The 27509-nt window shown below is 46.4% G+C and overlaps 1 protein-coding gene across 1 annotated transcript; it reads left to right on the top strand.

Annotated features, from left to right (window-relative positions):
• Positions 1–1424: 1424 nt before the first annotated feature.
• DDX27 (DEAD-box helicase 27) lies at positions 1425–26142 on the top strand. The gene is made up of 21 exons (XM_012803952.2): positions 1425–1528; positions 4456–4602; positions 8031–8090; positions 8333–8534; positions 9708–9754; positions 9875–9961; positions 11639–11744; positions 14520–14693; positions 15644–15794; positions 18369–18468; positions 18602–18743; positions 19539–19692; positions 20240–20321; positions 20430–20607; positions 21840–21946; positions 22095–22197; positions 24336–24430; positions 24526–24649; positions 25045–25132; positions 25837–25911; positions 26033–26142. Exons 1-21 carry the CDS (start codon positions 1439–1441, stop codon positions 26049–26051), a joined length of 2331 nt encoding a protein of 776 aa, XP_012659406.2. The 5' UTR covers positions 1425–1438; the 3' UTR covers positions 26052–26142.
• The last annotated feature ends 1367 nt before the right edge of the window (positions 26143–27509 follow it).

A 27509-nucleotide genomic window follows, 5' to 3' on the forward strand; every position in this document is an offset into this window, starting at 1 on the left:
ATTTTTTCTCAAGACATGCTAGGTCTTATTTTCAGGGGATGTCTGATAAAAAGTATTCCAGTCTTCCTTACCGCTCTGTGCCAGAACGCCCTACTGTGGTAGGGTTTATATTTAACAAATGCATAGAAATCTTGCTAGGGCTTATTTTTGGGGTAGGTCTTATTTTGGGGGAAACACAGTAGTGGCACCCAGTAAATGTTATGTAAGTATTATGTTTGCTTAGTTTTTTTTTTTTTTTTTTTGAGACAAAGTCTCAAGCTGTCTCCCTGGGTAGAATGCTGTGGCATCATAGCTCACAGCTCCTTTCAACTCTTGGGCTCAAGCGATACTCTTGCCTCGGTTTTTCTATTTTTTAGTAGAGACGGGTGTGTCGTTTTTGCTCAGGTTGGTCTCTAACTTATAAGCTCAAGCAATCCACCAGCCTCAGCCTCCCAGAGTGTGAGCATTACAGGTGTGAGCCACCGAGCCCAGGCTAGTTTTCTGCTTTTTTATGAAAATAAATGTTTATTGTAAAAATAATTCTGAGAAAATACTTATAATTTTACCACCCAGGAACAATCACTGCTAATCACTTATTGTATATTCTTCTGCAATTTTTGTTTTTTTGAGACAGTTTCACTTTGTCACCCTCTGTTGAGTGCTCTGGCGACACAGCTCACAGCAACCTTAAATTCTTGGGCTTAAGCAATTCTCTTGCCCAAGTAGCTGGTACTGCAAGCGCCCGACACAACACTTGGCTATTTTTCTGTTGCAGATGTCGTTGTTTAGCTGACCCGAGCCGGGTTCAAACCCACCACCCTCGGTGTATGTGGCTGGCGCCCTAACCACTGGCGCCAGGCACACAGTTATTAGTATTTTCTTTTTGGAGCCAAGGTCTCACGTTGTAGCCCAGAGTGCCATGGCGTCATCATAGCTCACAGCAACCTCCAACTCTTGGGCTCAAGCAATCTTCTTGCCTCAGTTTTTCTATATTTAGTAGAGACCGGGTCTCACTCTTGCTCAAGATGGTCTTGAACTCCTGAGCTCAGGCAATCAACCGGCCTCGACCTCCCAAAGTGCTAAGATTGCAGTTGTGAGCCACCGCGTCCAGCCACCTTCCACAATTTTTTGTACATAAATGTGCACATAGAGAACTTATCAGTGAACCTCTTTAGACCTTCCCGGTCACCACGCTCACGATCCTCAGATTCCCGTCGCTTTCCGACCACCAAAACAAGGGAATTTTTTCATCTAAACAAAGCCCCGCCTCTTACATCACCACGCGAAACCACGCCTCAGATTGCCGCATGCGCATTCTAAGCGGCCGAAAGGGAATGCGCGGCCAAGACCGCTCGAACGGAAGTGAAGCATGGCACATGCGCAGTGACGACAAGGAAGTTGCGAAAGAGAAAGGGCCGGACCTCAGTCAGTTCGCTTCCGGAAGTGACAGCGGGACAACATGCTTGCAGAGTTGGGTTTAATCGGGACCATAGGCGAAGATGACGAGGTGCCGGTGGAGTCCGATTCTGACTCCGCAGACGAGGAGGAGGTATGAGCCCATCAGGGCTGGGGGCACGACTCCGGTCCCTTGGGGTTCCTTGACTGCTTCCTTTCACCATGATTGTGCAGACCCCTGACCCCGACTGCTCAGCATCCCCCGCCAGGCCGGGATTTATCCCGAGAAGGGTCTCCCCGGAACGTCGAGATCTTTACTAGTTTGCCCACCGCTAGCTTTTGCCCACCTCTGCCCCTTTGCCCGTGCAATTTTCTGTCGCCCTGCTTAACTCAGTATCTGTTCATTGACCTGATATGTAATCTAGGCCCTGCGTAAGAGAGATCCCTAGGCGAGGTTAGCCCCGGTTCCTGCCCAAGGAGCTATGTTATCCACCCACCCATATGTACAGCGAGATAGTGTTTATTACCTAGGTGTGTTGACTTAGTGGTAAGCGTTGGGAGCGGAGCAGTGAACAAGATGAACAAGCTCCATTACCCTGAAGCTTATGGTGGCATGGGGGAGGGGTTACAGATGTTACAGTATGACAGTTAAAAAGGGATCAGTCTCGTGAAAAAGATGCTTGCTCTTCAGTGATTCAGCCCAGATGCTGCCTCCTCCCCGCCGCATCCTCATTTGCCTACTTGACACATCCTTTGGGATGCCCCATGACCTCTGCAAGCTTCTGGGCTCCCTCACCTTCCCAGCCTGTTTCCGTGTCAAGGCAGGTGCCTTGCAGTCATTCCTGACAGCTTCCTCCTCTTCACCCCCTCCACTGCTCTGCGAGCTCAGGCTTCTCCCCTTTCCCCATTCACACTGTACCCAGGCTAGTACAGGCCACTGTCATCTCCTGCTTGGAGACCTGCAATTCAAAGGTATCTTGTCTCCATCTCTTTCTCTTGTCTCCTTTTTGTGTATTCTTCTTTCACTTAGCAGCAGAGATCTTTTTATTTAGAGCCCTCCCTTAACATCCTTCAGTCTGCTTTCATGTGGCTTTCATAGTTCTTCATCTCTGGTCCTTCCCTCCTCTGGATTCATCTCTCACAGCTACCCCTTCACGAGCAACATGCCAGTCAGATTCGCACATTTCATTTCTTACAAATCTGCACGATCTTTATTCTTTATCTATTCAGAGACGTTTCTCCTCTTCCTCTGCCTAGAACACTATCTGCTTTGTGTAGAAACCTCTAGCTATGTATGGCTTGCAGGTCATACATGACTTCATTTTGGAACCTTTCCTGACACCTCTGCCCCCATCCGAAACAATTAAGTGACCTATGTCACTCCGTCTAAGGTACCTGTTATTTAATGTGCTGAGAAACATTTGAGAATAGTGATTAAGATCTTGGCCTGGCAACCTAAGTGTCTGTATTTGAATCTTATTTCTCCTGCTTATCAGATGATGATCTTGGGTAAGATCCTTAACCTGTGTCTCATTTTCCTCTCTATAAAATGGAGATAATGGTAGCATCTCATAGAGTTAATAAGAAACTTAAATTATATTAATATGCGTGCATAGGTATACATATATACATGTATAACTACATGTGTATGATACATATCTAAGCATAGTATGTACTAGTAACTGTCCTCAGTAAATGGTAATTTATTAATTAGCCATTCTTTTTTCAGCTCATTGAGACTGAGAGTAGCAACTGTCTTGATTACTCCTTTATTCTCTGTGCCTAGTGTCGGCTCTCATGTTTATGAAGGACTCAATAGATTTCTTTTTTTCCCAGCTTTATTGAGGTAGGGCTGACAAATACAGTTTTATAAATTTAAGGTATACAAGGTGATTGTTGCTGTATGTACATATTGCAAAGTGATTATTATAAGTTGTTTAGCACATTTATTACCATTTTGGGGGGGAGTGAGGACATTTAAGATCTCTCTAGGAAATTTCAGGTAGGTAATATTATTACTAACTATAGTCACCATGCTGTATACACTAAAATTGAAAAGTTAGATCACTAGAACTTATACATCTTATTTAGTTATTTTTTTTTAAACTTACACATTTTAAAATGGAAAAGTTCTCCCACATCCTGGCCCCTGGCAACCACCATTCTAATCTCTGTTTCTTTTTTTTTTTTCTTTTTTTTTTTTTTGAGATAGCCTCAAGCTGTCGCCGTGGGTAGAATGCCGTGGTGTCACAGCTCATAGCAACCTCCAACTCCTGGGCTTAAACGATTCTCTTGCCTCAGTCTCCCAAGTAGCTGGGACTACAGGCCCCCATCACAACGCCCAGCTATTTTTTGGTTGTAGTTGTCATTGTTGTTTGGCAGGCCCGGGCTGGATTTGAACCCTCCAGCTCTGGTGTATGTGGCGCCTTAGCTGCTTGAGCTATGGGTGCTGAGCCTCTACTCTCTGTTTCTATGGGTTTGATTTTCTTTCACATGTCTTCTTTATATGTTCATTACAATAAAGCTCATTAATTGTGTTGTTCAGATTTTTTACAGACTCATATTTGGTCTGCTTGATTGATCTTGTACTGACAGAGGTGTGTTTAAATTTCCCTGATAATTATTGATCTTTTAGTTTCCTATAATCTGTCAATTTTTGCCTTGTATATTTCTTTCTTTTTTTTTTTTTTTTTTTTTGAGACAAAGTCCCACTTTGTTGCCCTCGGTAGAAAGTTGTGCGTCACAGCTTACAGCAACCTCAAACTCTTGAGCTTACGTGATTCTCTTGCCTCACCCTCCCAAGTAGCTGGGACTATAGGTGCCTGCCACAATGCCCAGCTATTTTTTAAAGATGGGGTCTCACTCTGTCTCAGGCTGGTCTCGAACTCCTAAGCCTCAGCCTCCCAAGTGCTGGGATTATAGGCGTGACCCACCACCGGGCCTGCCTTATATGTTTCTATGCTCTTATTGGGCACCCTCCTTTCCTTCTTCCTTTTCTATTCTTTCATAGCAGCCCCATAGGAGGGGATTATAAGAGAAATTTTCTAGAGAGATCTTACCCTGCCCCTCTCTTTTTCCTAGGGGCCCATTGTGCTGGGCAAAAGGCAGAAAGCCTTGCAGAAGAACCGCAGTGCTGATTTCAACCCAGACTTCATTTTCACTGAGAAGGAGGGGATGTATGATGGCAACTGGGCTCTGGCTGATGTCATGAGCCAGCTCAAAAAGAAGGTGAGACTGATAGTTGCAGATCTCCAGTTGTTAAGACTGGACAGTAGGTTTCAGGGGCTACCCTGACCTCACTTCATTTTACCTCCTGCTTTCATTCAGAAAACCCTTAAACCCCCTTGAAAACAAGTGGTGTAGTTTTGATAGAGTGAGGAGAGGGGGCCCCCAATGACTGGCAATCTTTATAACAAACAAAATATAAAATGTTGCAAAACAGGTTTATTCCAGACTTTAGTTACAAACACATTCATTTATCTATAGGTGACATTTAGAAGTATCAAAAACATCTTATTTCCTTCATTATAAAGCATCCCTGACAGCTTTTCCGAGTGAAGGGACCGATGAGCTCAGACTAACTACGATCTGTACATTAGGAGAGACCTTGATTTTATAGACATTAACATGTGAAAACAAAGAGTCTTAGAGGAAATCTCATGATATTGGCGCAATGATTTGGGAACACTGAACATTATGTGAATTCTTTGACTTACAAAATTTACATCGCTGTGTCAAAATTTTCCTCTTTTCTTTTAGCTGCATTTCTTGTTTTGAATATCAGAAAGAAAGATTTGTTGTATCAGTTTATAACCTAGAGCAATTTAGCAGGCAGTCTTGGTCATGTTTTTAAGCTGGACTGTGCCCCCCAGATACTCCTGTTCTCCATCAATTTTCAGGTGGTCTTTTTTTTTTTTTGAGGCAGAGCCTCAAGCTGCCCCCCTGGGTAGAGTGCTGTGGCTTCACTGCTCACAGCAACCTCCAACTCCTGGGCTCAAGTGAGTCTCCTGCCTCAGCCTCCCAAGTAGCTGGGACTATAGGCACCCATCACAATGTCTGGATATTTTTTGGTTGTAGTTGTCATTGTTTGGCAGGCCTGGGCTGGATTCAAACCAGCCACCTTAGGTGTATGTGTCTGGCGCCTTAGCTGCTTGAGCCACACGTGCCGAGCCAATTTTCAGGTAGTCTTGTGTGGCATCACATCCAGATTCCTTGTTCCCATACAGCACAGCTAAAGCTGCCACAAATTCCATTGTCTTTTGCTGTTTGCTAAGATCCCAGGGCTTTCTGTGAATCTGTTTTTTTTCTTTTTCTTTTTGTTTCTGGAAACAAGTTTTATTGAAATAAGGGTTTAAATACATTACACATAACATTAAAATTGAAGGGAAAAAAAAACAAAAGCCAGTCTTGTTACTTCACATGGCATTGGGCAACTCTTGCTAATAAGTTGCAAGCTTTACAGCTAGCTGATAACATCAATTTTGAGATTTGTTCCCTTGTCAAAAGTTTAACTGACAGAAGGTTGGGCTCATATTCTGATGTTTGGACATCCCTTAGCTAGGATATGTCTGGTCAAAAAGATCTTGATAGAAAGCCAGATGTCCTATCACCCTACTGGAGGGAAGGTGGCCTAAGTTCTGCCCCGCTGGAGATACCAGGGGATCTTTCCTTTACTACCAAAGACTCCCTCTAGAGGTACAACTGCATTGCGGCCTTACCCCATCCTCTCAGATTCACTGAGGGTTGTCCAGGTGGTGACATTCTGTTAGGGCTGGGAACTCTGCAGAGGGAGAGGCCAGGAGCTTCTGGCCAGACATAGCTGTCTGTGATCACAGGGCTCTGGGTTTGGCAGAAACCCCATGTTATTGTTTCGTTTGAGGCTTGACGCTGCCAGGTGCCTCCTGCTTGACCTCTGTTTAAGTGAGGGACTTCAAGACTAGACAGCATGGCTCTTTTCAGTTTATTGCATGAAGGAGTTATTAGTAAGTTAAAAGCAGATCCCAAATGGTTACATTATATGAGCTCTGAGGTTTTTAAACTTGTGACAAAGGACAGAGGGGAAATTCTACTCATTGCACGGAAAACCTCACTTAAGCTTCAGTGAGCCACAAGCACTTAAAACCCATGAACCTTCAGCTGATCGTCCCTTGCCAGTCCAATCTCTACAAGGAACTGGCACATGTTCTTGTGCTGGTCACCCTGTAGCGGAATTACTTCTCCATATTCTGGATGCTCAAGTACAGTACCATTGCAGGTAAATTTCTTCTTCTTCTTTTCTTTTTTTTTTTTTGAGACAGAGCCTCAAGCTGTCACCCTGGGTAGAGTGCTGTGGCATCATATCTCACAGCAACCTCCAACTCCTGGGCTCAAGCGATTCTCCTGCTTCCGCCTCCCAAGTAGCTGGGACTACAGGTGCCTGCCACAACACCTGGCTGTTTTTTGGTTGCTGCCGTCATTGTTGTTTGGTGGGCCTGGGCTGGATTTGAACCCACCACCTTAGGTGTACGTGGCTGGCGCCTTAGCCACTTGAGCCACAGGCACCGGGCCGAATTTCTAATTTTTTAATTATATCCATGTATTTCTTTTTCATAGAGAATGTCAAAGATATTTTTCTTTTTCAAATTAAATCTCAAGTATTTTTGTGTTCCATGTTTTGATGAAAATTTATTTCAGGTTTACTTAACAAATTTATTTTTTATTTATTTTGCAGTTTTGGCTGGGGCCGGGCTTGAACCTGCCACCCTCAGTATATGGGGCTAGTGCCCCACTCCTTGAGCCATAGGTGCTGCCCTATTTATTTATTTTTTTTGAGACAGAGGCTCTGTCATTCTCTGTAGAGTGCTATGGCGTCATAGCTCACACCAACCTCAAACTCTTGGGCTCAAGCAATTCTCTTGCCTCAGCCTCCCAAGTAGCTGGGACTATAGACACCTGCCACAACGCTTGGCTATTTTTTGAGATGAAGTCTTGCTCTGGTTCAGGCTGGTCTCCAACTCGTGAGCTCAGGCAATCTACCCACCTCGGCCTCCCAAGTGCTGGGATTACAGGCTTGAGCCACCATGGTTGGCCTATTGAACAAATACTACATTTGTTGCTAGGTCTTGGCATATAGACCCCCTATAATTAAGGACTTGGTTTTATGGAGCTTACAGTCTAACAGGGCAGAACATAGTGGGACAAATACTTATACAGTTAATTGCATTTGTGGTAAGCACTGTAGCAGTCAGGGTGCTTTGTGCATTAAGAGGGGCTCCCATTTGCTTAACTTTCTAAAGTTTTACTAGTATTCAGTATTACCTGACTTTGCTTAGATTTTAGTATTTTAATTTTGTCTGATTGGCAAGGGAAGGGTGTTTCCAAGTAGCATTTACATATAATTCTTGCATCGCCTAGTAATTTTATGATTCTAAATAGTGGACACCTGTGAGCCAGGCGTGGTGATGCATAGTTAGTTGCCCCAGTGACCTAGGAGACTGAGGTGGATAATCCCTTGGGGCCAGGAGTTTGAGTCTGACATATTGAGACTGACTCTCAAAAAACAACAAAAGTAAACTGTAGCTGTTTGTATTGGTTAGAGACCCGACCCTCAGAGAAACCTTGCTTGGTCTCTTTCCCAAGAGTGTATTTCTTTTTCATCTCTTTGCTTTTATTAACAGAGGGCAGCCACTACACTAGACGAGAAGATCAAGAAAGTTCGAAAGAAAAGGAAGACAGAGGTGAGAAGGAAGAGCGGTTACCTCCTGTTGTAATTATACCCTGAGCTTTGCTCATAGTGACCCCACCGGTTCTCCGTAAGCCCAGGTTGGGGTATGTCTGGGGCAGACTCTCTCCTCTTGTTACTCTGTGGGAAGGATCCACACGGCCTTCTGTCTGGGCTGCACAGCAGCTTGTTGCTCTTCTTGGGTTCTCAATTTCCTGAAGTTTACAGCCACCCTCGCTTTATTTTAATATTTTGCAGGATAAAGAAGCCAAGTCCCGGGGGTCAGAGAAGGAGAAAGAAGCAAAGGAGGGCTCTGAGATGAAGGAGGGCTCCGAGGCAAAGGAGGGCTCCGAGCCGGAGGAGCAGGAAGACCTTCCAGGGAAGGACACAGAAGACTCAGAGGAGGAAGAGTCAGAGACTGACTACTCATCTGCTGATGAGAGCATCCTCACCAAAGCAGGTAGGCGTGACCGATGGGGACAGGAAATGGGAGGACAGACATCACCTTCCCGACTAAGAATCCCTCCCCTCTCCTGCACGATTGATATTTAAGATCTCCTCTCTAGTATGTTGACGTTCTTTCTTTTAGGTTTTCTCTTCTCTTGGGATTTTTGTGGAGATACAGTCTCACTCTGTTTTCCTGGCTAGAGTCCCATGGTGTCATCATAGCTCATGGCAACCTCAAACTCTAGGGCTTAAGCGATCCTCTTGCCTCAGCCTGCCCAGTTGCTGGAACACAGGCACTCACCACCACCCCGGCTGATTTTCTGTCTTTAGGAGAGATGGGGTCCCACTCAGTGCTGAGCTCAAGCGATCCTTCCACCTCAGCCTCCCAGAATGCCGGGATTACAGCTGTGAGCCACCATGCCTGGCTCCTCTTGGGGTTTTGTTCAGGGTATTATACTTTTCAGGCAGTTTGATCCTTCCCCATCTCTAACTCCACACAGCCACTGGATGTCTCTGACTCAAACTTATTTAGGGTGATACATGTCAGATGGGTCCAGCCAGGTGGGTCCCCAGTAAGTATTTCATGCAGAAATGTGGGCTGAGATCCTGTACTATGGCGTAGTGGTTGCTGAGAGCCTGGTTTCTGGACAAGACTCCCTGGGTTTGCCTCCTTTCTGACCGTAGCGAGTTATTACCACATGGTTACCACACAGTGGCCTCTGTGCAGCGAGGGTGGTGACAGTTGCCCCCTCATAGCTGACGTGTGGATTCAGTGAGGTAATCCCTGTACCAGCGGTTCTCAACCTGTGGGTTGCGACCAATGAAAATATATCCTACATATCAGATATTTATATTACGTTTCATAGCAGTAGTAAAATTACAGTTATGAAGTAGCAACGAAATAATTATTTGGTTGGGGGTCACCGCAACATGAGGAACTAGTATTTTTTTTTTTTTTTTTTTGGCTGTTTTTGCCTGGGGCTGGGTTTGAACCCGCCACCTCCGGCATATGGGGCTGGTGCCCCACTCCTTTGAGCCACAGGCGCCGCCCATGAGGAACTGTATTAAAGGATCACAGCATTAGGAAGGTTGAGAGCCTCTGCATAAGTGGTTAGGACAGCAGCCCGCAGATTATAGGTGCTTGGTAAGCCTGAGCCGTGGTCATCAGCTGTATTTTTCTCCACAGATACACTCAAAGTAAAGGAGCGGAAGAAAAAGAAAAAGAAAGGACAGGTGAGTGCGGCTTTGGAAGACAGTGTGTAGCTTGTTTTGACAACCCAAAAGGATTTTAAGGTCGTTTGGTTTTTTGGGCCCTTTTTGGTGACTTGTTATTCTCTTGATTTCCTGGTGTAGGAAGCAGGAGGATTTTTTGAAGATGCTTCTCAATATGATGAAAACCTCTCATTCCAGGACATGAACCTTTCCCGTCCTCTGCTGAAGGTAGTGGCTGCCGCGGGATTATTGCAGTGGTCCCCAACCAGACTCCCTGCCTCCCACTTTGCTTCCCTCGGCTCTCGTCCATCCAGCTGCCAGAGAACCCCCTTAAACAGTGATCTCTGGCTGAGTGCAATAGCTCACGCCTGTAATCTGCCCACTTTGGGAAGCCATGGTGGGAAGATTGCTTGAGACCAGGAGTTTAAGACAGTCTAGGTGGCAGAATGAGACCTTGTGTCTACAGAAAATTAAAAAAGTATCCAGGTGTGGTGGTGTGCACCCGTAGTCATAGCTACTGGACAGGGCTGAAGTGAGTAGATCGATTGAGCCCAGGTGATTGAGCCCAGATCGATTGAGGCTATAGTGAGATATGATCACCCCACTGCACTCCAGCCTAGGCAGCAGAGTGATGCCCTCTACCCGGGGCACAGAGTGATGTTCTGTCTCTTAAGAAAGAACCAAAACAGGCTCAGTGCCTGTGGCTCAAGTGGCTAAGGCGCTAGCCACATACACCTAAGGTGGCGGGTTCAAATCTAGCCCGGCCCGCCAAACAACAAACAACAATGACAGCTGCAACCAAAAAATAGCCAGGCGCTGTGGCGGGCGCCTGTAGTCCCAGCTACTTGGGAGGCTGAAGCAGGAGACTTGCTTGAGCCCAGGAGTTGGAGGTTGCTGTGAGCTGTGATATCACAGCACTCTACCCAGGGGGACACCTTGAGGCTCTGTCTCCAAAAAAAAAAAAAAAAAGAAAGAAAGAACCAAAACAATCATTTCCATTGTGTCCTTCTTCTTCTTTCTCCAGGCCCTCCAGTGGCTTTTAGTTTCACTTGGCTTAATAGCCAGAGTCCTTACATTGACCTATATGAGACTTTGCCCCACCTTGTTGCCCATAGCACAGTGGTTACAGTGCCAGCTACATACACCGAGAGTGGTGGGTTCAAACCTGACCCGGGCCAGCTAAACAACAATGACAACTGCAACAAAAAAATGGCCAGGCATTGTGGCGGGTGCCTATAGTTCTAGCTACTTAGGTGGCTGAGGCAGGAGGATCCCTTGAACCCTGGAGTTTGAGGTTGCTGTGAGCTGTGATGCCACAGCCCTCTACCGAGGGTGACATGGTGAAACTCTGTCTCAAAAAAAAAAGAAAAAAGGCTCTGCCCCTTCTGGTCCCCTCTCATGTCCTCTCCTAACACTCAGTCTGCTCTGGCCACGCCAGCCTCCTTGCTGGCCCTAAAACAGGTCATGTATCCTCTTCCTGAGGGCCTTTGCACTTGCTGTTCTGCCTGTTAGACTCTTCTTCCAGAAATCTGTTGGGGTGCTTCTTTCCGTCCTTCAGGGTTCTACTCAATATCCCTTGCTCAATGAGTCCTTCCCGGCTGTGATTGTAGCCACCCCCTCCCAGCCCTCTGCATTCCTCTCTGTAGCTTCTCTGTCCACATGGTTTGTGTTTGGATTTTAGTCTGTTTCTTTTCCACCAGGTTGTAAGTTTCCTGAGGGCAGGGTTTTTAAAATTTCTTTTGCTTACTCCTGTGTCGTCAGCGCCAAGGTGGCAGGCACTCAGTAAATGTTTGTGGAATGAATGGGAAGGACGGATACAGTGACCACTTGCCTGGACACTTGCCCTGTTTGTGTTGAGCTGACATGGCCCCCAGCACCCCTCACTGCCCTCTCCTTTCTCCTTAGGCCATTACAGCCATGGGCTTCAAGCAGCCTACCCCGATCCAGAAGGCCTGCATACCTGTGGGGCTGCTGGGGAAGGACATCTGTGCCTGTGCAGCCACCGGGACAGGTGAAAGGGTGGGGCCCTGGTGGAGGGAGGGCTCTAGGTTGAATTAATAAAAGGATAGTTTGCTAAAAATGCAGTTTTGTGAACTATTTGAAATGTTTGTAGAAATTCATACCAGACTGGCGATTTCGATGGCTTTGGAAGACTTGGCGGAACTTAGAGTTGACCAGCTTCCATTTTTGTCTTGCAGCAGTTTACAGAATGTTCAGTTTGTTTCTGGGAGGAGGGAAACTAGGGAAACTTCTAGGGAAACTTGTAGGCTTTGGAAGACTTGGCGGAACTTAGAGTTGACCAGCTTCCATTTTTGTCTTGCAGCAGTTTACAGAATGTTCAGTTTGTACAGGGGGAGGCAACTGGGGGGACAGGGAGCAGGGAGGGTCCTACGTTGGGGGAAGAGACTGAGAAGACGGTGCCCAGTGCAGGTTGGATGGCCCACCCCAGAGGGCAGGAGAATGGTGGGGCAGGATGCAGGGGAGGGTGGGCAGGATGCAGGGGAGACCAGGCCTTTCCCTCTTGGCCCCCACAGAAGGGAGGTGGGGGAGAGACACTGAGTGGTCACCAGTCCTTAAAATGTGGTGATGAAGACAAAATCAAAACCCCAGCTGCTGCCAGTACACAGCTTAACAGAATAGGACAGGACTGGGACAGTGGATGAGCTGGCCTGTTCCCACTGAGCCTAGGACTCAGCGTTCACATGAACCTGAATGGGGTGGGTCAGTGATCCCCAGTCCTCTCTTCAGGTCATAAGTCACAAGTGACCTCAGCGCTGCCTGGGTCATTCTCTGCAGCACTTGGTCTCTTCTTCCAGACCACATAGCCTGTGGCTGGGGCCCAGCATGTGCCACGCTGCATTCTAAAGACTACCTATCCTGGCTCAGCACCTGTAGCTCAGTAGCTAGGGCGCCCAGCCACATACACCAAGAGTGGCGGGTTCCAATCCAGCCTGGGGTCTGCCAAACAACAATGACAACTATAACGAAAAAATAGGTGGGCATTTGTGGCAGGTGCCTCCGTCCCCTTGGGAGACTGAGGCAAGAGAATCACTTAAGCCCAAGAGTTTGAGGTTGCTGTGAGCTGTGACATCACAGCACTCTACTGAGGGCAACATAGTGAGACTCTGTCTCAAAAAAAGGCGACTCTTCCTTATTTTGTCAGGCATTGGCCTCTTTCCATTTTGGGGAAAGATGGAGAATTACCACGCTTCATTCATGCACAGGCTGCTGACGGGAAGTTAACTGATTTCATTGTTGGAGGCAGTTTGGCAGTAGATAGTCTTACTCTTAAAAGTGTTATTGTGAATTACTCAGTTAACTTGTTAATTATACCAAAGAAAGATGGACTTCTCAGGGGTTGAGAGGGCTGGCTCACTTCCATATTTTGAGCAATTGACAAAACAAGGGTTTTATGAATCATGAGTTATAATAATCAGCTTTAATTTTAAATCATTTCTGTTTGTGAGTAGGTGGTACATGTAATGATTCAAAAATAAAATGCTTTAGAAAGGTGTACGGTAAAAAAAATCCCCATCCCCCTGTCCCTACCCAGCCACTTCATTAGAGTCCTGTTCTTGGTAAAGATTTTTTTAAATTTTTAATCTTTTTAGTTTGAAATAATTATAGAATATAGGAAGTTGCAAAAATAGTGTATAGAGCAGTGGTGCTCAACCTTCCTAATGCCGCGATCCTTTAATACAGTTCCTCATGTTGTGGTGACCCCCAACCATACAATTATTTTTGTCGTTACTTCATAACTGTAATTTTGCTACTGTTATGAATTGTAATGTAAATATCTGATATGCAAGATGGTCTTAGGCGACCCCTGTGAAAGGGTCGTTCGCCCCCCAAAGGGGTTGTGACCCACAGGTTCAGAACCGCTGGTATAGAGTCTCTTGAATGGTCACAGTCTGACATAACTGGAGGGCAATATCAAAATCAGGAAATTGGCATTGATACCACAGTGTTAATTAGACAGCAGACCTTATTCAGTTTACTGAGAGGTTTATTTTAAAAAATAAATAGTGCATGAGAAGAGGTTCAATCTAATAATGGGTCACACATTTCAGTGGGTCTGGTGAAGGTCATCTTCATTTAATCCGCTTGGGTTATCTCTGACCATGGTGTCCTGATCCCATTATGTCTAGCTCTTCACAGGGTTAAAGATTTTATTAAAGAGGTGTTCATTACTACATTGTTTATTACTGGAAAACAGCTGAAATGTCCAACCATAAGGATCAGTTAATTCTATAGTAGAAATAGTAATGTACTAGAATATCGTGCTACCACTTTAAAAAAGGGAAGAGTATTTAAATAAATGGAAAAATATATATTTTAAGTTCTTGAAAAAGGAAAGGTCCGGTATTAAAACTTTTTATATTTCTGTAAACAATTATAAAAAAAGACTGGTAATACGGATCTCATTATGTTAATAATGTTTCTTTTGGTTGGCTAAATAATGGGTGATTTTTATTACGTTCATGTTTTTTTGTATTTCTGAGATATTTTTGTACTGACTATGTCATTTGAAAGCATAAAAAATGTTCTTTGAAAGATAAGTTGCTTCATGTCCTCCTGACTAGACTGGTAGTTTCTAATGAAAATCCAGGCTGAGGCAAGAGGATCACATGAGTCCAGGAGTTTGAGGTTGCCGTGAGCTGTGAGCCACAACACTTTAGCCTGGGGCAACAGAGTGAGACTCTGTTCCCCCCCAAAAATAAAGCAAAAACTCAAATGAAAATCCGACCATGGAAGGGACTGACTCTCTTTTCGTGGCTTCCTCCAGGTAAAACGGCTGCTTTTGCCTTGCCCGTGTTGGAGCGTCTGATCTACAAGCCCCGCCAGGCCCCAGTGACCCGAGTGCTGGTTCTGGTCCCCACCCGAGAGCTGGGCATCCAGGTGCACTCTGTCACCAGGCAGCTGGCCCAGTTCTGCAACATCACTACCTGCCTGGCTGTGGGTAAGTTTCTGGCGGAGCGCGGCCAGGCCTCAAGAGACTGTGATGTGTTGGAACCAGGTCTGCAACCTTTTGGGGACCAGGGACCAGTTACATGGAAGACAGTTTTTCCCCGGACTGGGCTGGATTGGGAGGGTCTGTGTTTCAGGATGATCATGCTCATTACATCTCCACGCAGAGCACCAGGTATTAGATTCTCACAAGGAGCGTGCAACCCAGATCTCTCATGTGCAGTTTACAGTAGGGTTCGTGTCCCTGTGAGAATCTAAGGCCACCACGTACCTGACAGGAGGTGGGGCTGAGGTGGTGATGTGTGTGATGGCGAGTGGCTTTGCTTGCTTGTGTGCTGCTTACCTCCTGCTGTGTGGCCCAGTTCCTAACAGGCCACTGACCAGCTCTGGTCTGCAGCCCAGCGGGTGGGGACTGCAGGGGTAGAGGATGGACGCTTTCTGCCATGCGCGGGTGATTGGCTCCTTTATGTTGATTGAATCCACTTAAAAACCAGATGATGCTCTCATAGCACATAGTGGGGGAAAGATTTGATTGACACTTAACCAACCTTGAAAAATTATGGGAAAAAACCCTTTCTCAGTATTGAAGAAATTTAGGGTGTAATTTCTGCTCAGTGTGATTAATGAATCAAATATTATTTTGAGCAATTGGAAGTCAAAAGTGATTTTATCTCTATGTACAAAGACTGCATCAATTTCCAAAGTTGCTTCTCTTAGTCCCCAGATGGTCTGGTCAGTCTACTCTGAAGTGCTTTTCTGTCACCATCCTTTTTCTTACTTAGCACAGTTGTAATTTCATAATCTGTCTCTCCCATGGTAGTGGAATATCCACCAGGGTGGGGCCCTTGTCAGTCCTGTCCTCTGCTGTTTCCTCTGTATCTGGCGTGAGGCCCAGCGCTGTGAGTGACTGACCTGGCCGCCTGGGGGCGCTGTCCTCTGCAGGTGGCCTGGACGTGAAGTCTCAGGAAGCAGCTCTTCGGGCAGCACCTGACATCCTCATCGCCACTCCAGGCCGGCTCATAGATCACCTCCACAACTGCCCTTCCTTCCACCTGAGCAGCATCGAGGTGCTCATCCTGGACGAGGCTGACAGGTACATGTCGTGTGGGGAGTCCCAGGCACTCTGGGATCCAACGCCCATGTCCTGCGTGAACCTGACACCCAGCATTATTCTTCATGGCTCTCGGCCATCACCTTTTGTGTGTGGTACCAGTTCAGCAGCTCCCACTTGGGCCTCTATCCATCCTTAGCCCACATTTACCTGCTTCTGTCTCTCTTTCTGTAATATGATGGTTAAGAGGTAAAGTGGGTGAAATGCTGGCTTTGCCACCTCCTAACTGAGATTTAGAAACATTCTAAAAATAATTCTCAAAACACATTATTTCATGTTTGTAAATGGGGGATGAGAACAGTACCTGCCCTATAGTGTTGAGGATCTGAGGGGGTGTTGCAGGGGGCAGGCCAGTGAGTTTTCTGTAGTGGAAGACTCCCCTTCCCCTTCTTCCTTTCCACTTGCTCTCTCCTATATCCTGTACAGGTGCCATCTGCTTGCCTCTCTCCTTCATGACTGATCAGAATGAACTCAAGAACTGGACTGATAGTGGAAGTGGAGGCAGGGCAAGGTGATCGCAAACACCCAGAGCATGGCAGGTTTACTGTCAGATTACAGCATCTCAGGGCTCAGCAGGTCCTTAAACAAGCATCTGATCTGGGATACCTCCCTCTCCCTTCCCTATCCTGCAGTTGCTCAGCCGGAATCCCCGGCATCTCCTTTCCTTTTCAGACCCCCAGCACACCCATTGATAAAGCTCGTCTGCAACCCCCACTTGGGGGCTTCTGCATTTTCTGATCCCTTAGCTGGAGTGACCTCCTTTCCCTCCTTTATGTTTGCTGTTTGTTCTAGTTGTCACGTAAATAGGGGGCCTTGGCTGCCCACTCTGCTGGCCCCTGGCCTGCCTTGCTCTCCCCTCCTGCTGTGTTCTCCTGAGGACTCACAATGGGCCTGTGCTCCTCCTCTCCTGGGACATAGTCTTCCTAGATGATGCTGCTGCATCCTGTACCCATGGTGTGTCTAGTATATAGCAGGTGCTCAGTAAGTAGTTGTTGAATTCTGATTGGCTGATGGCCCTAGAACAAACGAACCGTTCCTGAGGCTTGAAAGGGGTAAAGGAGATCATTGTAACCCAAAGGGCATGATGTGACTAGGACTTTGAAGGTGTAGGGAAACTGTATTCTTAAAAAATGTCAGGGTCTCAAAAGACCAAGAATGGCTGAGGCTGCATTTGAGATTAAGGAAAGTAAGAGTCCAGCTCGGTGTGAGACCTGGTCCTAGACCGGAGCCTGGACTGGAGAGGATGTGCTGGAAAGGATTGGATCAGCCAAGAAGCTGGAATCAAAAGTAATCTCATGGATTATTATTATCTACAAAGAGAAAAAGTTTCCCTCACAGTAGAGAGATAGGGCAGACACCACCATATCCTGGTGAACAAACGCACATTTGTGGTTCTTGAATAAACCGACCCTCGGTGTCTCCTAATGGGGTGGATGTGAAGGGCATAGCTATGCCCCTCAGCAGTCTCCAGGTGGTGATTTCTGTGCATCAGTGATGGGGAGACAGTTACTAGACAAATCCAGTGTGTGAAAAGCATGAGGAGACTTTTCTAGATGAGGGGAGGCTAAAGAGATGTGGCAGCTAAGTGTAGGAACTGTGGTTCTTGGATGAGAACAAAAAATAGCTATAAATGACACTTTTGGGACAGTTGAAATTTGAATGTGGCCTGTACTAAAGGTATTATTTAAACGCTTAAACATCTTGGGTGCCGTGATAATGGGTTATATAGGACAAAGAGCTGATGGCCGAGGTGTTTGGAATAAGATGTCATGAGATACTCATCTGGCTTGTGAACAAAGGGTGTTGGGGCGCGCTGGCTCACGCCTGTAATCCTCACATTCTGGGAGCCAGAGGTGGGTGGATTGCTTGAGCTCAGGAATTCAAGACCAGCCTGAGCAAGAGGGTGAGTCTGTCTCTAAAATTAGTTGGGCATTGTGGCAGGCGCCTATAGTCACAACTACTTGGGAGGCTGAGGCAAGAGGATCATTCAAGCCCAAGAGTTTGAGGTTGCTGTGAGCTATGATGTCACAGCACTCTACGGGGATGACAGAGTGAGACTCTGTCTCAAAGAAAAAGAAAGAATGAAAAAGAAATAGTGCTGGGCATGGTGGCTCACACCTGTAATCCTAGCACTCTGGGAGGCCAAGTTGGGTGGATTGCTTGTGCTCAGGTTTCGAGACCAGCCTCAGCAAGAATGAGACCCCTTCTCTCCTAAAAATAGAAAAACAGAGGCAAGAGGATCGCTTGAGCCCAAGAGTTTGAGGTTGCTGTGTGCTATGACGTCATGGCACTCTACCCAGGGCGACAGAGTGAGACTGTGTCTCAAAAAAAATAACAAAAACAAGAGATAAAGTGAAGGTTGAAAATTGATAGTCCTTTGTGAATCTTGGTGAAAGGGTAAAATAATAGTAATAAGGTAAAATAACTAAATGAGCTAACATAATAACTAAGTGCAAGCAGTGAGAACAGACAGCCTGTGTGCTGTTCCGTGCTGCTCCTGGTGACGGAAGAGAACCGGACCAGTTTGTGGCACGTTCTTCCTCTCCCTGCTTCCAGGATGCTGGATGAGTACTTCGAGGAGCAGATGAAGGAGATCATCCGACTGTGTTCCCACCACCGCCAGACCATGCTCTTCTCAGCCACCATGACGGACGAGGTGGGCTGGGGGCTTCTCTGGTGGAGGGCAGCCGTGATGGGGCTCAAGGGGTCTGCCTAGGGTGGGAGCAGCTGCTTCCTCCTGCCCCGCCTCTTTGCCAAGAGCTGAGCAAAGCTGGGTGTGTACTTGGCAGGTGAAAGATCTGGCTTCTGTCTCCTTGAAGAATCCCGTCCGGATATTTGTGAATAGCAACACTGACGTGGCTCCCTTCCTGCGGCAGGAGTTCATCCGGATCCGGCCTAATCGGGAAGGGGACCGGGAAGCTATTGTGGCAGGTAGCAGCTCAGGGAGGGACTGGGCAGGTGGGGATGGTGGTGTCCACGCTGATGAACTTGGTTTCTGCCCTGGACTTCTCTGTATAGCCCTCCCCCTGCAGAGTGGCATCGTGGTTCATCTGCTGCCGGCTGCCTCCCTGAGCCTCCTTGTCTTTACTGTCTCACCATTCCTCTGTGTGTCCAGCTGCTGCTGGGGGCTGGTCTGCCGTCGGCTGCATGGAGTTTTGCGTAGCTCTGCTCTCTCTGCTTCTGCCTGGCCCTCTGGTTCTCCATACCGCAGCCTGCTGAGGACAGTGCTCACAGGAGAATATCTGCTCTTCTTATGTTCTTACTTGAACACTCTGCAGTGGCTTCTGTTGCTGGCAGGCTAAAATCCACATATGCTTGTGAGCCCTGCAGGACCCTCTGGGACCTGGCTGTCACCTGCCCCAGGTCCCCAGCTATGGAGGCCTGCTCAGGCTTCAGGCCTTTATGTTTGCTCTTTCCCCCACGTGGAATCTTCCCCTGATCTTCTTGTGGATGATCTGCTTAGTCGTTCAACTTAATGCCCCCTCTTTAGAGGGGCCAGCCCTAAAGCCACCTTTCCTATCCTTCCTTTGTTCTCTCTCCTGACATCGTTTATCACCCTCAGGGATTGGCTTCTCTGTCTTTCCCCCCGAAACATGAGTGCCATGAGTCAGGGATGGTGCCTGAGTTGCCTATTGTCGGGCACAGCAGCTGCCCTTGTTGAGAGTGGGGGAAAACCGTTGAATAAGAATCTAGAATTTGCTGCCAGTTCATTCTTCTCCCTGCCAGCTCTGTTGACAAGAACCTTCACCGACCATGTGATGCTGTTCACCCAGACCAAGAAGCAGGCCCATCGCATGCACATCCTCCTGGGGCTCATGGGGCTGCAGGTGGGCGAGCTCCACGGCAATTTGTCCCAGACGCAGCGGTTGGAGGCCCTCCGGTAATGTTTGGGGCAGGGACTGGGGCTCCCCCACACCTTTCTTGGCCAGGGCAGAAAGAGGAAAAAACAGGATCCCAAGGCTAATGGTGGTGACTCACGCCTGTAGTCCCAGCAGGTTTGGGAAGCTGAGGCAGGAGGATCACTTGAAGCCAAGAGTTAGAGCTGTGACATTGCTCTATGACAACACCACTGTACTCTAGCCCAGGCAGCAGAGCCAGACCCAAATAAAGCAAAACCAAATATAGGAGGACCCTGAGTATTATTAGAACAATAATAGGGGACCCAGACAGCATAACCCCTGCCTCAAACATGACACTGTGAAGTCATGTTGTGGATGTATTTAGAACGCTGACTTTATAGTCTTGTGGGAGATGATCCTTATGCCCTACGACACTCATCCCTAGACTGGGAGCCATTGAGGAGCCACAGAGGAAGCTGATTTAGAAAGATAGCACATCTTAAGCTGTTCCCTGTTGGCTGCAGCTCTTGTGGAGCATTACTGGGGTAGCGTGTCTGGAGGAACATCTCTGTTTGTGGCTATTTCTAGGCGCTTTAAGGATGAACAGATTGACATCCTCGTGGCCACTGATGTGGCAGCCCGTGGACTTGACATTGAGGGGGTCAAAACGGTGAGCAGGCCCTGTCTTCCTTGAACTTTTGGTGGGAGTCTTTTTGCCTACTCACCTTCCTCCCCTTCCCCGGGCAGGGCTGACCGATGTTCAGTTTTGACCTTCCAGGTAATCAACTTCACGATGCCCAATACCATCAAACATTATGTCCACCGGGTGGGGCGGACAGCACGAGCTGGCAGGGCTGGGCGCTCAGTCTCTCTGGTGGGAGAAGAGGAGCGGAGGATGCTGAAGGAGATTGTGAAAGCTGCCAAGGCCCCCGTGAAGGCCCGGATACTTCCCCAAGGTGAGGAGGCAGTGCTGTCATGGTGCAGGGCCGTTGGAGTGGGCAGGGCAAGGGACAGTGTGGTAGCTGAGAGCAGGTGCTTGGCGGTCAGGAGCCACTTTTGAATCCTAGTTGTGCCACTTCCTTGCTGAGTGACCCTGGGCAGGTCTTGCGTTACTACTCTAAGCTTGTAAGAGGGAATAAAGATGGAATTGTAAACATAGTGCTTCATTCAGAGGTATGTTCCTATAGGAGACTGGGGAGAGCAGGTCTCTTCTTGGGGTGTAACTCCCACTAACACTGTCTCCTTCCTATTGGTGGGGAGCTGAGGGGAGGGAGAAAATCACCTCTTGTTCTTTTTAGGTATCTTTCATTCTTTTTGTTCTTGCTGTCCTCGGTCCCCAGCTATGGAGGTCTGCTCATGGCTCCCAGGGTCACATAAAGCACATCCTCTTTTAAAATTATTATTATTTAATTTTTTTTTTTTTTTGAGACAGAGTCTCACTTTGTGGTCTCCGGTAGAGTGCTGTGGTGTCATAGCTCACAGCAACCTCAAACTCTTGGGCTCAAGCATTCTCTTGCCTCACCCTCCCAAGTAGCTGAGACTATAGGCATTAGCCACAACCCCCGGCTATTTTTAGAGATGGGGTCTCGCTCTTGCTCAGGCTGGTCTTAAACCTGTAAACTTAGGCAGTCCACCCGCCTTGGCCTCCCAGAGTGCTGGGATTATAGGTGTGAGTCACTGTGCCCAGCCCTTAAACTTACTTTTTTAAAGTTACAAAAATAATACATATATATTTATTATTGGAAATTAGTGAATAAAATAAGCAAAAATGCAATTCTCTGTCAAAGAGCTCATCACTGTTAATATTTAGATACATATCCTTTCAGACCTTTGTTCCATTCATAGATACCTTATTTTTATAAATTTTCATTTTTTTCATTCATTTAGCAAATAGCTCTTGAGTACTGTGTGCCTGCTGCTGTTTATTGTGTTCTAGGTGCTGGGGTACAGCAGGGAACAAACAGAGCTGACAGGGAGAGGCTGGTGAGAGGAAGGGACAGTAAATAAGCTAATGGTAGATGCTACTGGGAATGACGGGGAGAGGCGCTTAGTTGGGGGTGTGTGAAGCACAGAAGTCAAATGCTAAAAAACACAGTTTCCTATGTCTGTCACTATGCAGGCACATCCTTTCATCAGCTACATAGTATTCGTGGTCACTCTTATTTTTAAGTTCTCTGATTCTCTTAAGACGTCATCCTCAAATTCCGGGACAAGATTGAGAAAATGGAGAAGGACGTGTATGCAGTTCTGCAGCTCGAGGCGGAGGAGAAGGAGATGCAGCAGTCAGAAGCCCAGGTGAGGCTGCACGGGGTGGGGCATGTCTCCCTTGCTGCTCAGTTACACCGCAGTGGCCCTGCTGGTTCTGCCCTCCCAGTAATCACATCAGAGCCCCAGAGCCCCCGGCTTTCACAGGCTTCCCAGCAGGGCTCCTTTTGTCCCTCAGATCAATACAGCAAAGCGGCTCCTGGAGAAGGGGAAGGAGGCAACAAACCAAGAGCCTGAGAGGAGTTGGTTCCAGACCAAGGAGGAGAGGAAGAAGGAGAAAAGTAAGTCGGGAACTTCCTCAAAAAGCTAAATATACAGTTACTATAGACTCAGCAATTCCACTGTCTGTACCAGAAAGAACTACGAACAGGCTCAAACTTGTGTGCCCATGTGCTTTGCACTATTCATAATCGCCAAAAAGTGGAAACAAACTATGTCCCTCAACGAATGGATAAACAAATGTGTTACACACGTGTGTGCATGCATACACGCGCGTCGTGAGCATGTGCACATACACACATAGAATAAAATATTATTCAGCCGTAAGAAAGTTTCAATACATTCTACAAGAATGAACCTGGAAAATATTAGACTGAATAAGGTAATCCAGACCGAAAAGGATAAATAATATTTGATTCTACTTATATTCTACTGAGTCTAGGTAGGCAAATTCGTAGAGACAGAAGTAGACTAGAGATTACCTCAGGCTGGGAAGGAGCAAGGGGAGTTATACACCACTTCTGTTAGGGATGATGACAGGGAAGGGCCTCCCTGTTGGGAGTTTGGATAGTGGAGGTGGTTGTGTAATATTATAATACAAGTGTAATTAATGCCAGTGAATCGCACAGTTAAGAATGGACAAAATGGCAACTTTTTTTTTTTTTTTGAGACAGAGTCTCAAGCTGTCACCCTGGGTAGAGTGCCATGCATCAAAGCTCACAGCAACCTGAAACTCTTGGGCTTAGGCGATTCTCTTGCCTCAGCCTCCCAAGTAGCTGGGACTACAGGCACCCGCCACAAGGCCCGGCTATTTTTGTTGTTGTTGTCGTTGTAGTTGTCATTGTTTTAGCTGGCTGGGGCTAGGTTCGAACCCGCCAGCCTCGGTGTTGCCCTACCCACTGAGCTACAGGTGCTGCCGGCAAATTTTATGTTATATATAGTTTACTACATTAGAAATTTTTTTTAAAAAGTCAGGAGATATTAGATACATATTGGCTCTCCAATGTTGGAAACCCAAACAATAATGAATTCACCGTTCTACAACTTGTGTTTTCACTTAATTTTGTAGCTTAGAGATCATGTCCTATAGACGCATATATAGCTAGTCTTTTTCTTTTTCTTCTTCTTTTTTTTTTGCAGTTTTTGGCTGGGGCTGGGTTCAAACCCGCCACCTCCGGCATATGGGGCTAGCGCCCCAGTCCTTGAGCCACAGGCGCTGCCCGCTGCTCTTTTTCTTTTAAACGGCTGCTTGGTCTTCCATCATGTGGGTAGATCACAATTCATTAACTAGCCCTCTACTGAGGGGACAAATCCAGTCCTTTAGCATTATGAACAAGTGATGTAATGAATAACTTTGTACATAATGCCTTTATAATTAAGTATACTTGGTTAGCAGGATAAATTCTTAAAAGTAGAGTTGCAAGAAAGATTATTGGTAAAAACTGAAATTCAGTGATTAAAGAAAAGCTAGAATTCTAAAAAAAAAAGTAGAGTTGTAGGTCAGAGGCTGTATTTTGTTAGAGATTGCACAATTACCCTATATAGAGGTTGTATTACCAATTTCAGAAACTGTCTATATTTATGGGACAAAAAAAAAAAAAAAGAAGGGTGTTAAATTTCTACGTTAAAAATAGAGTTATAATTGGTGGGAAATTGTAGAGTAGTGTAAGTGACCCGAATCCTCAATTTTCCTAACAAGAGGCTCAGTAGATAATGAAAGTCTTAAATGGCTCCAGTGAGAAATAGTTGAAAGAGCATGTTTTTTGTTTTGTTTTGTTTTGAGATAGTCTTACTTTGTTGCCCTCCATAGAGTGCAGTGGCGTCACAGCTCACAGCAACCTCAAACTCTTGGGCTTAAGTGATTCTCTTGCCTCAGCCTTCCAAGTAGCTGGGAACTACAGGTGCCCACCACAACACCTGGCTATTTCTTAGAGACAGGGTCTCCCTCGGGCTCAGGCTGGTCTTGAACCTGTGAGCTCAGGGCAATCCACTTGCCTTAGCCTCCCAAGTGCTGGGATTATAGGTGTGAGCCTTTGAGCCTTTGTTGTTTAGTGAGATGGAGGTAATCTTTGGGAAAGAAAGAGATTATTGCTTCTCATTTTAAGTTGTTACATACCGATTTATAATATCTGCATTTCTTATTGTGAGTTTAAGAAGAGACATAAAATTGGTCCTGAAATTTGCTTTTTTCTCATCTCAGTTGCCAAGGCTCTGCAAGAGTTTGACTTGGCCCTAAGAGGAAAGAAGAAAAGAAAAAAGTTTATGAAGGATGCCAAGAAAAAAGGGGAGATGACAGTAAGTGGCATCTCCTTTGGAGTTTGGGCCCACCCAGTGGGAGAAACCTGAGTAGCCTGGTGTGTTCCACACTCATACTTCCTCCTCCCTACCAGGCAGAGGAAAGGTCTCAGTTTGAAATCCTCAAGGCGCAGATGTTTGCTGAGCGGCTGGCCAAAAGGAATCGCAGAGCCAAGCGTGCCCGAGCAATGCCTGAGGAGGAGCCAGCAAGAGGCCCTGGTAGGTGGATGGAAAGGAAGCCTGAGGGAACTTACAGGAAGGTTCTCCTGAAACCTGTGCTTATGGTCAGGGACAAAACTTGAAGGATGATGGCAGGAGCCCACAGTTCTTGCATAATTAGTATGTACCAGAGTATATAGATATCCCTTTATTGGTCCAGGGGATGGAGTGACCCTGTGGTTGGTTGGTGGGAGAGCTAGAATTTGAACTCCAGACTTTCTTCCTCTGGAGCCTAAGTCCTTTCTGCTATTTGGAGGAATCAGTGAGGGAAGAATGAGCTGCAGTCTTCTTGTGTCAGAACATGCACTGAATGTGGAACCATTACCATGAGCTTACGAGGATTTAGGAGCTTAGGCCAAAGAGGATCATATTTAACCCATACACTCTGTACACAGCCAAGAAGCAAAAACAGGGGAAGAAATCTGTATTTGATGAAGAACTCACCAATACCAGCAAGAAGGCCCTGAAGCAGTATCGAGCTGGGTAGGATTTTAAGTCATCATGGAACTCTTGGTGTTTTGATGGAAGATTTAAGTCTTCGCTCTCTTTCCCCACTCCCAGTTCTGACATACCTATAGCTTTATAATGTATAAATTCAAGCCTGTCTGTCCTCTAACCCATCTCCCCTGCAGGCCCATCTGTGGACCCCAGGGTGAGACTATGAGAGAGCTGTTCCTGCCTTGGAAGTGAAATAGAAAATTTTGGGGCTTAGAAATAGAGCTTTGCGGGCGGCACCTGTGGCTCAAGGAGTAGGGCGCCAGTCCCATATGCCAAGGGTGGTGGGTTCAAACCCAGCCCTGGCCAAAAAACTGCAAAAAATAAAATAAAATTAAAAAAAAAAAAAAAGAAATAGAGCTTTGCCTCAGGAGAGCCCCTGAGAATCCTAGCTTGTTCTTAGAACTGTTTTATCCTGCCCCACCTCTCCTACTCCATGGATTGGGACAGACTTAGCTTCCCAAATAGTTCTGTTATATACAAGAGAAGGGCTTCTACCAACATTAGAAGCCCTGCCTTCCAGAAACACATATTATCAGGTGGAAACACATCAAGGCTTAGAACTTAAGTCCTAAAAATAATGCATCCCAGTGATGCTGCTGGTTCATGGGGGAGCCAGGTGGTGCAGAGTGAGGCATCACTCATGTGTTCAAGAGCTTGCTCATTTCAGCATCTCGTCTTCTCTCTCACAGCCCTTCCTTTGAAGAAAGGAAACAGTTGGGCTTGGCCCATCAGAGAAGAGGAGGAAACTTTAAATCTAAATCCAGGTGAGCCTGCCAGGTTTGGAGGACCAGAGCTGGTTGTGCTGGGATTAGAGAAGAACCTTTTCATGGAAAAGGAACTTCTCCTTCCTCTTTCTGGTCTTAACTCTGCTGATTTTCTTAACAGATACAAGAGGAGAAAGTAGCCATGGCAGCCTGAAGAAGGTCATGGGTCAGCCGTTAAGTTCCTTCCCTGTGGGAAGTCATCCTGGCTTGGTCTGTCTTTTCTCCATTTGTAAAAAAGTTTTTAAAAAGCTTGTCATTTGGCTTGGCGCCTGTGGCTCAAGCGGCTAAGGCGCCAGCCACATACACCTAAGGTGGCAGGTTCGAATCCCCAGCCAAACAACAATGATGGCTGCAACCAAAAAAATGGCCGGGCGTTGAGGTGGGCGCCTGTGGTCCCAGCTACTTGGGAGGCTGAGGCAAGAGACTCGCTTGAGCCCAGGAGTTGGAGGTTGCTGTGAGCTGTGATGCCATGGCCCTCTACCCAGGGGGATAGCTTGAGGCTCTGTCTCAAAAAAAAAAAGTTTGTCATTTGTGTATTAAAAGAAAAAAAAAGGTTGGGGTGGTGGTGGTGTGTAGTTATTTTCTAAGCATTTCTGTCCATCAGCCAAGGCTCCCTTCTTGCTGATTTGATTTCATCTGATATTCCAAATGGAAGAAGTATTTTGTGGGAGGAAGAAACTCAGCTAATTATATTATATATATTTTACTACTATGTCTTCCTCAATGGCAGAGTCTTCCTGGAGTCTATGAAGTTTGGCGCTGCCACATCCAATTGGAATGTATACTCTCTATGCTTATAAAGGAGATGTGTGTGGAGTGAGGAAATTCTTGTTAAAAGTTCTCTTACAGCCTGGGCAACATAGCAAGACCCCATCTCTAAAGAAAGTTCTCTTCTATTGATGTTGTAGAACTAAGAGCTATTGTTTACTGAGCACCACCCATGTACCAGACATTCTGTGTGCTGAGCGGGCAGTGTTTTCCCCAATAAAGAAACAGAGGTTTGGTAATGACTGACTTTCCAGAGTTGCAAAACTGGGAGTTCAGGTTTCTAAAACCATCATCCACTTGAATGCATACTCTGTTCTTTCTGCTATGCTGTGGAAGTTCTGCTGGAGAAATGGAAGCTCAAAGGGACAGAAGGAACCCTGATACCATGAATTAGCTCCTGTTGTAAAAACCAGTGTTTACCCTGAAGAATGGTGGTTCTCATACTTTTCTTACTCACAGGCCCCTTTGAGAATTAGATGAAAGCAGTGGGGCACCTATTGGGAAAATTGTCATTTTTCAGGGTGTACATAGATCTCTCCCCCCTCAGCTTAAAAATTGGAATAGTTATCCAGCAGCACATACCCTAGACACTAAAGAGTTCGTTCAAAGTTATTATTCAGGGGCGGGCGGTGCTTGTGGCTCAAAGGAGTAGGGGGCTGGCCCCATATGCTGGAGGGGAGGGTTCAAACCCAGCCCCAGCCAAAAATTAAAAAAAAAAAAAAAGCACTATAAAGTTATTCATTCAGGTTGTACCTAACAGTTATCACCAGAGGGTCCAATTTAGAAAATAAGGGTAATTGCATGATACCGCACAGTTCAGACTTAGTCTT

The sequence above is a fragment of the Otolemur garnettii genome, unplaced genomic scaffold (genome assembly GCF_000181295.1).
Source record: "Otolemur garnettii isolate 467f Iridium unplaced genomic scaffold, OtoGar3 scaffold00023, whole genome shotgun sequence".
Lineage (NCBI taxonomy): Eukaryota > Metazoa > Chordata > Mammalia > Primates > Galagidae > Otolemur > Otolemur garnettii.

Bases quoted from the DNA above. Each gene is read 5' to 3' on its own strand.
- DDX27 (XM_012803952.2), top strand. From the start codon at position 1,439: ATGCTTGCAGAGTTGGGTTTAATCGGGACCATAGGCGAAGATGACGAG. The intron at 4,603-8,030 runs GTGAGACTGATA...TTTTATTAACAG, and splicing joins TGAGCCAGCTCAAAAAGAAG to AGGGCAGCCACTACACTAGA. The intron at 11,745-14,519 runs GTGAAAGGGTGG...GGCTTCCTCCAG, and splicing joins CTGTGCAGCCACCGGGACAG to GTAAAACGGCTGCTTTTGCC.